The sequence below is a fragment of the Denticeps clupeoides genome, chromosome 1 (assembly GCF_900700375.1).
Source record: "Denticeps clupeoides chromosome 1, fDenClu1.1, whole genome shotgun sequence".
NCBI classification, from domain to species: Eukaryota; Metazoa; Chordata; class Actinopteri; order Clupeiformes; family Denticipitidae; genus Denticeps; species Denticeps clupeoides.
In genome coordinates, this window is record NC_041707.1 from 14,079,032 (window position 1) to 14,091,324 (window position 12,293).

General features: G+C 41.5%; 1 protein-coding gene across 1 annotated transcript in view; it reads left to right on the forward strand.

The window, feature by feature from the left end:
• The window catches only part of alk (ALK receptor tyrosine kinase), a 296,482-nt gene that overhangs the window by 241,413 nt on the left and 42,776 nt on the right, over positions 1-12,293 (forward strand). Inside the window, exons 6-10 of the mRNA XM_028997359.1 lie at positions 4,915-5,043; positions 7,390-7,524; positions 7,836-7,939; positions 9,410-9,579; positions 11,246-11,340. Of these exons, the coding sequence (XP_028853192.1) occupies positions 4,915-5,043; positions 7,390-7,524; positions 7,836-7,939; positions 9,410-9,579; positions 11,246-11,340 (633 nt within the window). The remainder of the gene's footprint in view (positions 1-4,914; positions 5,044-7,389; positions 7,525-7,835; positions 7,940-9,409; positions 9,580-11,245; positions 11,341-12,293) is intronic.

Here is a 12,293-nt window from a genome sequence, read left to right on the forward strand (position 1 = left end):
GCATAGATTGCGCGTTCATTCACATGCACCAAACAACAAATAAGGACTGATTGGCTCCCACATCATTGGGCTAGCTCCTAATCAGCACGGTCCTGGGCTAATTTTCAGCAGTGAATCTGCATTCAGAATGCAATTTATTCTGGAAGAATAATTCCCCCTGGCAAAAACCTGACATTGCGGTCGTTTGGCTGTTACTGTTTTATTAGCAGGACATCGTTGTGGAAAAAAGGAATCCATCTGGCCTATAGAGCTTCTATAAATCTGGGGACATTAAAAGAAAAGGGCTGGGCCTTGTGTGTGCAATTGAGTGTGTGACTTGGTTAAGTTAATGACCTCTACTCATGGCTACATTTAAATCAGCCCTCTGCTTTCTAACCAATGTAAGTGCACGGTTTTAATGCCCATTCTTCTGAAAATATGCATTTAAGGTAGAATGGCCTCATGATTTTTGTTTAATTTAAGACTAATTGTGCTCTCATTTTAAGCCCTAAGTTGTTTAGTTGCTTTTTTTGTTTCTTCTGTTTTCTATGTCGCTGTAATGTATTTTCCTTTGTAGTGGGGAGAAATAGGACTGCATTGGTGCTTAATGTCAATTAAGAAGTGGGGAAAAAAAGCATCCTCTGCAGTGTTCAAACATACCTCTCTCCCCGGGATCTGGGACACTAATCCTACACTCTTTAACTCCCACTGCTTTGTGCCCCGAGGCCTTCCTACAAACAAATACAAACTGTTTGCACAAGCCTCCATTTACCAGTCAATCTTAGCTCAGGGACTTACACGATGATATGGAAAGAAGACGTCCTCGGCTGCCTGTGGCAGAGACAAACTTACACGTCTGAATAGGTCTCTGGTGTTCCAAGCTGCTCTAATAGTTTTCAGAACAAAAGTTGTCACATAAATACCTAATCTTTGTACTGCGTTATACCACAGATAGAAGAACCCTAGAGGTGCTAATATCGTGACTGCATGTCATGAGTTACAACACACGAGTCTGAATCCTTTGTCATCACAGAAGTTTTACATTTCTAAGAACCCTAAGGTATTAATTAATTACTTCCTGATTAAACTGATAATTACTCACAAATCATTGATTCTTTTCACAATCAATGGATTTATTATTATTATTATTATTATTATTATTATTATTATTATTTATATTAGTTGTTGTAATGTACAAAATGTATCATTAATCATGGTTATGTGCTATAACCGGACCACCAGCAGAGTTGTGATGGAAGGTGGTAGAGATTCTGGCAGCCAGTTCCTGTGGCTATTTAGCAAGTAACCATTGATGCACATTAAATTATGAAGATGAATTATGAGGAAACTTAAAAGAGGCACAAGGGCCATGAAACATAAAATAGAATACACACGATGGCAAACAGGTGGAACCAAGTATATGCATCCACCTGTTGGACCAGTGGCACCAGAACGTTACAGAAAGTAGAGCTGGCTGACAATCGTCTGGTACAGGGAAAGGATCAAAAGAATATATTTCTTGTTTTTTTTTGAGAGCATGTATTTTTTATTATTGCCAGTTTGTTGCTCTTTTCTCGTGGGGATAGAGATCTTCAGAAGTGGTAGCTGTAATACACCTCTGCACCACACCGCTAGAGATTCAAGTCTTGCATCTCCCAGCCGTCTCGTGGCATGTGATTGACTTGCTCCTTAGGAAGTGGTAGAAGTAAACATGCCATCACCTGCTGCACTGTTTCCTCCAGCATCCTCTAGCTTGATTTCAGACAAAGGCTCATCATAACAGCCTGGCAGGACCTAAAACATAAAGCACACGTGTGCAGGGCTTAGATCATCACCACGTTACACCACTTTAGACCTTTTCAAAATGCATGGGTGACAAAGCATAAAGGAATTAACCTGTTCAAGTTTAAAACACGTTTACATTAAAATGCTAAATAAATCCAGGCTAATTTGCCTAGTGCTTTTGCACTTGACTCTGTCAATTTATGTGTTGCCACATCTCCAAATGAACCATGTCTCCTCCTTTATTGTTTTCTGTGACATGTTAACTTGCATCTGCATATTTCCCAGCTCCTTGCAGTGCCACAATATGTGTGTATGTAGCGTTGCAGTCGCAGGGCTGCAGTTTCCAAAAGTGTCCCAATTTTATCTGACATTATGCATTAAATAATCCAGAGCCTCTGAATCATTTGTGCCCTTTGAGTTCCCTCTCATGCTTACAGCATAAGAAATAGCTTCCCGGAATCCTACATTCATGTAAAAAGTATAGAATGATCTCTGAACCAGGACAGTTTTCACCAGAAGAGCATCCTGGGAAGAGACAGCATACCTTTATGCTCATCTCTCTGCACTTGTGACACAAAGTCACCTTGTTACCTGGAATGTCTTCACCCCTAACAGTTTTGATGGAACTGCGGCGTTGAAGGCAAAAAAAAGCACACAGAATTCTATAAAAAGAAGTCTCCATCTTTCACTAGACGTGCCCATCTCTCAGATATACCAGACTCTGAAGTGATAGTTGGCTAGAAATTTTTACGAGAACAACACTGTTGGAAATTTCCCACTATGGTCGCTTTTGCCTGGCAATGCCAGCAACCCCTCTCCCTCTCTCCCACAGTGGATTAGTCTGACAAAGATGGATGACGCCATGGTCCAACTATGGCCAATCAAGCGTGGTTCAGCTCAGTTAACTGTCAATTGTCCAGAGGGAGCTCCACAGTCTCGTCTCGAAGCATCCATCTCCAGGTCCCCTGACTGTAAATCATCGGGAATGGCAAAAAATATTCAGCCTATATTCACCAATGTGTAAATGTACTTCCTTTTACAAGCCCAAAATAAGTAATTGGGTGAATTTAATTCAGGAATTGTGTTGAAGTTGTTAAAAGTGATTCGAACATTTGAAGGATCATTGCATTTCATTGAAATGAGAAAACAGATATCATCCCTCAATGCCCAGTTAATGCCCACATAGATAGAAGAGTGTACCTTAATACAAGAGTTTTTTTTTTTTTTTTTTTTAAATGAACCCCAAGTGATTGTCATTTTGAACACTCTGCAATTAACCCATCAGCTTGGTGAGCAGTGGGCAGCCGTGACAGGTGCCCGGAGAGCAGTATGTGGGGACGGTGCTTTGCTTTGTGTCACCTCAGTGGCACCTTGGCGGTTGAGGACGCAAACCGGCAACCTTCTGATTACGTTTCCTTACCCGCTAGGCCAACCACTGCCGAACAAACTTCTGGCTATGAGTGCACTTCCTTAACTGCTAGGCCCGCACAGCCCATTGATATTAAACGTATTAAAAGGAGATTTCTGTTTGTTTTCATCCAGAATGCAACACTGGCCCAGTGATAACACAATCTGATGTGACTCGCCTGCTGCATGCAGATGGGACTTTAAGCCTTGCTCTGGGAAATTAAAAAGTTAATGTGTTAAAAAAACGTTGGCGTAAGCGAGTGAAAGAAAGAAAAGGCTTTCATGTGTTTTCCCCTCACCATGTCTGCAACCCACAGGTAAAGACTTATCAAAGAAATCCAGGCAGCGCTCCAAAACAACAAATGCATTCAGGCACAGGAAAGTAGAGCATCCGTGTGAGCTAACAAGCACCTTCTCTCCACTACAAATAAATAAGAAAAACTCATTCGCTAACTGTCGTATGCCTCCGAAAGAGCCCCAAATTGCCACCAATCATGCACCTCTTCCTCGCCAATGCACGCTTGTGGTTGACAGAATGCTAAAATAAAGGTTTCAACAACGTGTAAAAATAAGCACAGGATTTTCAAGTCTTTTCTAGCAAAGTCTGGTATCACTCAGATCCAGGACAAACTGTGCCAGTCGTCTCCAGGGACGGAGCGCTTCTTTTTCACAGCAGTGGCGCTGTTCAGTTTGTGTGCATGAGTGTGTGCACATGCACACTTGCTCTTTATCATGATCAGAAGCAGACACGGAAGGCCTGGCGACTCTCCAATTTTTACAGGTTCGCTACGCTGCTATTTGCATAGACATGCACAGTTGCGTTCCTGTCGCAGTGTTCCTGCTGATTCTATCGTGCCCCGTCACACATTGGTCTCATTGAATTCTGGCTCCGTCACCTCATCTATCGGTGCCATTGTTTTACCCCCATCTGTTGTGGTACGGCAATTTATGTTTTGCTAAATCTGATCAGTATGCCATCACAACATTGTGATCTATCTCAGTTGTCAAACAGTGTGTACAATGCTGTTTCTCTTGAGACGCCCCCATACCTGCTGACAGTATGTTTTGTTTTTTTTGATCAATTGAAATAAAAGCACTTTTATTTAATCAGTGTAGAAATTGCCATTCTAGATAGCATACTTCTTAAATCAGGATGTGTGTTGCCAGGTTGCGGTAACTGTTACAATACCAGTTATTGAAAAAGGACTTAACAAATATGTTAGTTTGAGGGAAAATGAGAAATAAATATAGATTAATGGTTGCTATTAGTTCTCTGTACTATTTCGTAGATGATATGGCAACATTGGTATTTTATTGCTCATAATAAAATTAGAGGCCGTGTACGTCATGCTATTTCTCCAAAAGAAGAAAAGAGGAGGACATTTCCTTTTGGAACACAGATAAAATGGGGCGTTGGCATCAGCTTTACCCCATTAACTTTTTTTGTGCTGTGTCAACTTAGAGCAACGAGAAGTTATTCATTCCGTACTAAAATGCTCTTCCTGGAGGCCTTTGTTTGATTAGACAGACTATACTTTTGTGCTTCAGCTCCATTGTTGCATCTGACCTTTGTAAACTCTTTTCAGTCTCCCTTCACCGCACTGTCAGCCCTTTCAAAGTGGAGAAATTTAGCAGCTTCACTATGTGTCCCTTTTTTATTGTAATTCTGAGCAAAAGGACAATGTGCAAAGTAGAAATGTTAGAAGTTCTAAATGTGACTTTCTCTCTTTTGTCTGTGTGCAGAGTCATCTCTTGGCATGAATATCAGCCTCCAGGGAAAATATATCTGCCAGAGGGGACCGGAGATCACACTGGAGCGCCTGTGTGACTTTAAGACAGACTGTCCACTTGGGGACGATGAAGGGGACACATGTAAGTATAATGTACAGCGCCTCTGTGATGTGGGCAGACACGGAGAAGACAGTGAATCATACTGGATTAATGATGTCATTATGATCAGCCATGCTGCACAGCAGAGAATACATCAACACAACTACGTCTCCTGCTGCACCCGCTGCACTTTCGCATATTCCAGCAAGTTTCTCCCAACAGACAGACAGAATTGGAGCAATGAGTAGACAAGCCAGTGCAGGAGACGATTCTAGAGTTACCTGACAATTTGGTGACACTTTATTTAGTTATTAGTTATGTATTTGTTATGCAGTGACTGAACTGTAACTGCTAATCACCCAATTCAATACATGCAAATTTGCAAACCTTTTGTAAGAATTGAATATGTGATTAGACACCTTTTTGGTTTTTTGGTGATTAAATACAAATAAATGGCTAAATATTACAGTACATACAAAAGGAAAATCACATTTATTAATATGTGAGCGCATTTGTATTCTTCAGCATGTGAAACTATTTGAAATGAATATTTCATGTAAAAGCAGTTTTCTTACAGAAATAACCTTTCTAATGCACTTTTTACTCAAAGTCAATAATCCATTATTAGTCACTAATCTGAAAAGTTAAAATCCACATTCTTTATTTACAGTAGTTTTAGAAATGTGCTAAATACTGATATTACAAAAATCTTGGTCTAATTCCTGCCTTTAAACAATTGAGAAATATATAAGTTCTGTTGGGGTGGGGGGCTGATTCACTGACTTATATAGCTAGTTGTGTTGAACTGAAAAGCAGAACTTCTTTTTTATATCTGGAGTGAAGCAGGGTCCCTTGTGACCGGGTAGCTGTGTAATGCTCATTAGATACAATATTGCCTGGTTTCGATCCCCCCACACACTTGACTCGGTGAGCTCTCTCTCGTAAGGGATCGATATCTAGAGCCAATGGGTGATGCGCCCCTATACATCACACTCTTCCTGCATATTCCTCAGTCATTTTTGAAATCGATAGCTCTCACTGCTGTTTCTCTCTCTTTCTCTCTGCCTCTGCTGTAAATGTATTAAGGGAGAGAAAGAATTAGAGTCTGCTGCTGAGTTCTATTGTAGCCATTCAGTCAAATATTTGTGGGCTTGGATTCTTCAGTATGCTGCTCACCCCAGCAGGACATCTTGACTCTTTTGCCTCACAGCTGTTGTCTGCATGTGAAGGTTGATGATGCACTGGTCAATGTTAATGTCAATGCCAAGCTCCTCGCTCTCACCTGTTGAGAAAAGGAGATGCTCCTCTTCCTGAAAAAACTCACGTGGACCAATAAATGGGAAAAAAGTTATAGAATAAACGACTTGCAGCAACAACAACAAAAAAAAGAAAGCTAAAGACAAATTGGACTTTTACAAACAAGAATATATTTGCCCACTGATGACAATGATATTATAAGGGCTTAATGTCCATAATAAAATTTTGCTGTCTGAATTTTTTTGGACATCCTCTGTGATATGTCGACTTGTGCGTCTCGATGAGACCTTTGTCCTCGCCTCAACTCCCGCTGCGCTGGTTTCAATGGCTACCCACAGGGGTCAAAAAGAGGGTTTCCAGTACAAGATTAAATGGACCTGTGATTACTGACAGGTCAAAACTGTAATTGTCAACATTTTTAATAATAATAGTATTTAATTACTTTTTTAATATTAACACAAAAAGAGCAGAAACACCACACCTAGTGTAATCCTGTGGTCGGTGTTTGCACAGCCAAACAAACCATTGCTCTCAATTAGCAAAGCAAATAAAGCCTTTTAGTGCAATTCTGTGCACATGTTCGGCGTCACTTTGCACTTAGGAAATCACAAGTCCCATTAGTCAATGCCAGTGAGGTAATTCAACTGCAGTAGTGGCCACAGAGGCTGAATGGCTTTGTCACTGGAATCTGTCCTTGTCGCATCACTAACTGTATCATTTCCATGTGAGCCTACTTAATCAGCCTAGAGAAGAATTGCTTTAGGCGGCCAGTGTGTGCTTTTGCTATAGCTCCTCTGATTAGGCCGATCTTGGCTCAACACGAAGCGAAAAATCCCAGCATTCCTGCTGCCCTGCTACGAGCACTTTTTATTCTCGGTGTTCCATCATCATCCCTTCTGGTCCCCACTTTTCTTTAAATTCTGCCTCTTTTTTTCATTTGCACTCCAAAACCCCAGCTCCTCCCTGGTATGGTGTTCTGAAGTCTCTGAAATGCAAAGCCAGCAGAACACTGCCTCTCTGCAGGGTTCCTGTCACCTCAAGCCTGCAGATCACATCTTTAGCCCTTATTTAGGGTCTGTGCGTTCAAATTTTATTGAATATGTCTCTCTCACTCTCTCTTGATTGTCCCAGGTCAGTTTCTCAATGGCAGCTACTGCTCATTCGAAGATGGCCAGTGCGGCTGGCAGTCGATGGCAAGCAGAAGCCTCTCTTGGAGGGTTCAGCCGTCAGCTCCCAAGGGCACAGGTTCCAGCTGTCCTTCTTCAGGTGCCCTAACCAGAACAGCTCCCTGCCATTCACACTCTTTAATATCACAGTAGATGGAATTCTGTTCCCTCACAGGCAATTTATAATTGATTCACACAGCAGCAAGGTCAAACATAATGCATTAGAAAAGATGTGAACATAAATGTCTTAGTGATTATTGTTTATTCATGCCTGTAGAGAGCTGAATAAGCATATGGTTATCTGGTGGAGAGCCAGCAAAATGAACCTTTTAGGAGTGCAGGAGTGTGTAGGGTGTGTGTGTGTGTGTGTGTGTGTGTGTGTGTGCTGCATTATAACACATCCATCCATAGGAGGCGTGCTGACAGTACAGAGCAGTCAGAGCAGAGGTCAGAGTGGGCCGGCTTTGCTGCGAAGCCCGTTCTTCTCGCCACCTCTGAGGAACGCGCCCTGTGAGGTAAGAGCCCACGTGTCTTCTGCAGATCAGAAACACTGAAGCAGAAACCCTTGCTGCTGTGAATGACTGCCGGGTCTCTGTGGAGATGGAGGATTTGAACCTCATTGAAGGTTTCTCATCTAATTCAAGCATACAGGAGAAGGACTTTGGCTATTGTCCAGATCATGTCCTGTCACTAATTATCACTAATTATCCCCTGAGGCAACATAGAGATAAGAGTCTTGCTTTGGGACACAATGGTTGTAAGTGTTACTTTTGCCTGTGTCACGATGGCTGGACATGGCGAGTAAGAAGGACGCATACACACGACGTGACGAGACAGGGGTTTAATACATAGTAGACGGGACAAGGGGAACATCACCATCACTCGACGGTGAACAGACACAAACAGGATAGCTTTATACAGTCATACACAGGTGATAACAATCAGGAAACATAACACAGGACCAACATGAAACTCCGGTCCAAACTCCGGACCCGGAGTTGCCCCTGCCGGACCGAATCATGACAGCCTGATTCCCTCTGGGCCACCATACTTGCTACAGAAACAGTTCTAGAAATGGTCTCAAGTGGATGGATAATATTACAAAATGTGCACTTTTTTACAGATCTTGTCCATATTTAACTAGGTCATGGTAGCGTTACCTTTTTAGAATGTCTAGAGTGACACATTGCAGAGGGATATTAATCCAACTTAACACCTCTGGGAGATTTTGTAGCTATAGACTTCACAGTTATTTCAATTGACACCATTTAACATGAACATATTGTTATTTTGTGATGCATTCCTCATTAAATAAAGATGTACACATGCGGCAATGTATTTTCACTTAGTCCGTTCCTTGAGGATTCTACTTTGGCACCACACTGGTCATGTTTAGTCTTGGAAAGGCAAAAATCAGCAGAGCACCCAAATTTTATCCATGTTTCCTATCCCTTTCGTTTTTTTTATATATACATTAAATTTGTCACCTGCCTTTAGATAAATAAAGATGCAGGGGAGGGGAATCAAAATACAGTGAGGGAAACAGAGTAAGCGCCAGAGGCCAAGTGCTCAGATGGATGGGAGGCCGGTACCCTCTCTGGCACAAACACAGCCCAGCGTGCCAGTAGAACACAGTGTAACCCAGTGCCCACCTGGCATGCGGCCGTTGCTATCAGGTTAACACCTCAATCCCTGCCCTCAGTCAGACACGCTGCCGCTATTCACATCCCTGTTTGCCTGCAAGATGTCGGGGGGTGTTGTGTTCTTTTTATTCTCATTTCTCCAGTAAGCAAGCCAGCGCTCCAGCTTGAGGGAAGAGCTGAATTATTCAGCCTCCACCAATCCCTTCCTAATTACAGCATCAAAGCAAATACCATTTTGAACTCCTATTGTCCACGTAACAAACCGGCGCCAGTTGTAGATTTGCTCTATGAAGTGATTCTGTTCTAAACAAAGGAGTACTGACACCTCGGTGCTGTCGGCAGCTGCGGTTCTGGCTCTGTGGAGGATCCCAGAGTGGCCAGCTCTCCCTGTCTTTGCTGGAGAACAGCACCGGTCCAGATGGATGGGAAAAGGTGTGGCACTGGAGGAGTGATGAGTTGTCAGCTAAAGCCTGGATGCCCATCATGGTCCCCCTCTATGGACTGGCAGACTGGTAAGGTTTTTTTTACGGTGACCACAAAGATAAGATAACATCAAATACAAATTGAACCCTTCTCATAATTAATTGCATTTAGCATGATCTAATGGTGGTCCTTTTTTGGCTAGAGAACAAATGTAAAATAACAAAATCATTTGGGTTATTTCAGTCTGGCACTCTGATTGGTCAGGAGGTGCTTTTAAGTATTCTTCATTTATAAGGTACACTATAAAGTGTATAAGTGTAGAGCCAGTGATGGCTTTGCTGATTTAGACAAAAAAAAAGAAATAGATAAATGGTGACAGTACAGACAACCCTCTCCCTACATTAAAATAAAAGAGCCTTACTCTTACTCAATCCCAGTATCTTATTATTAGTGATTATACAGCTAGAAACATGCTTTAAAAATATTCTTCCATAACCACTTGGTGTCTGAGTGTCATGGCTACCAGAGCCCTTGCAAAAAATGGTTTTAAATAGTGTTACGTTTTTTAATTACAGCAATACAAATATATCTATATCATCACCTGAAGTTGAACTTGTCTGGAATGTGTGCATTTTATTGAGAATATATGTCCTTTATCCTGCATCTTCAGACATAGTTTGACATTGGCAGATGGTGCATATTTTGAGTGGTACATCTGTTCGTTTAGTGTATCGTTTATTTTAAAAATGATATAAGAAGCTACATTTAAATCAGATGAACACACTCCAGGTTAAGCAGTAATCACACACTCTAGGTACTACAGTTTATTGTTACACTATAATTAAACTGTACTGCAGCACTCATCTGCACACACCACGGTGGCCAAATAAACGACTGGCTTGGGATTCTAAAATGGCTCATCAAACAGCTTGTAAAACATTTCTGGAACCTGAGGAAAGGTAAATATCAGCGTTCATACCTTGCTTCTCACATACGCCTCAACCCAGAACTACTTGTTCCCTCCTCTAATGCAGATTTCTGCAATTTACATTTCGTTCTTTCTTTTTATTTTTTTTTAACCATACCCCACACTCTCAACCCCCCAAAAAATCTTAATGAATCCCAGTGGGGCTGAGCCAGTACTCTGGGCCTGTGGTGCATTTGGCATCTCAGAGCATCCCGTGTTCTTAAGCTGGGAAAATTTAATGCAGAGGTCCTCCATTCATCCACTCTTTGCATCCAATTAGCTATGGCACTTGATTTTTGAGTGTGTGGAGTAGGAGTAGAAAAACACCAGGCTGTTTCATCTCCCTTTGCCTGATTGGGCTTCTCCCTTTATCAACGAAGCCTCGCTAATCCCAGTCCATAGAGAGTGATTAAAATTGTATTCCTTTTTCTTTTCTTCTTTTCTTGGCCAGTTCTTTACTCTTTATTTTCTGACCTGTTGGGCCTCTTTAAGAAATAAAGACAATGTGGAAAGCAGGGGAGGTCAAAGTTAATGCTGCATAGAGCAAATGTTTAAAGGTGTATGCACTTAATGGCTGTTTTATAAAGGTCAGGGCAATAGAAAAGAATATCAACCCTCTTGACCTAAATGAGAATGTCACATTGTCTGGGTTGCTGGGTCTCTGTAGTGTCACCAAATTCTGTATGTCAAGAGTCAAGATTTCGTAGAATATGCCCTGAGTGTTCAGTGATTGTTTTTCATTATTATTATTATTATTATTATTATTATTATTATTATTATTATTTCAGGTTTTGGCTGCAGTTTAGTGCAGATGGTTTTTCTGGGCCGGGCTCAGCTTTTATGTTGGACAACCTCTCCCTCAGCATGGACTGTTTCCTGGCCTGTAAGTATGACAGACTCGCTCACACTCCTTTCATAGCAGAGGTCCAACAATGCTTATGTTGATGTGGTGTGTGTGAAAGGTTAAACCCATGTTGTCTGATTAAGCTGCAGAGATAGATTGAGACCCAGCTTTAGAAATATTTAATATACAATGGTACACTACTTTATTTCATAATATTTATTTCATACTCAAATCTACATTAAATTTGACAGCATACAGTTTTAACTGTATATAGTGTCAATTTGACGAGAGACAAAGCAAGAAAACAGCGCCACATGAGTCCCGTCTTTGAGAAAAAGAGAGCAGATTGGCAAAAGAAACTGTCGGCCTTGCTGGAAGGATCCGGTAGAGTTTTTGTTGGGGTGCTCAGAGTAAATGGGCACGGTGTGCATACAAGAGAGCAGAAGTCGAGATCATTAATGCAAACAGATTGGATTAGAGTGGTTTAGTCCATTTACAATGACAGTGAGAATAAGCCTGTCACCCCTCCCCTTTCCTAAATCTCCAGCCTTAAGTACAGCTGTGACAGTCACACTGTCACTTCAGCCCCCAAAAAATAATTGGCTCGTTTGTGGACGCCGCTTGTTTCTGTGTTTTTGTTATACAAGCCACGCTCCCTGTGGCTCAGAGGAATGTTGCAGACACTCCCTTCCAGAAGAACAAATCTGTCTGCCGCACATTCTGTTGTCCAAATCGTCTGGTTCAATATGGAGCTTTGCAACTGATTGGGGACAAAAGGGCAAGACAAATTTTATCAGCAATTTTCTCATAAGTGCCTCTTGTGATGGGATATTTGGGAATGAATCGCAAGAATGAAGATGGAAGAGATGCTTTTATGGTAATAGTTGCCCTCCAAAATTAGTAATGTATAGTTTTTCCCTCTATATCCATTTGTTGATGACACAGAGCAATAAAAACGATAGAAATTGTTCTGGCTGACTGAAATAGCCAGA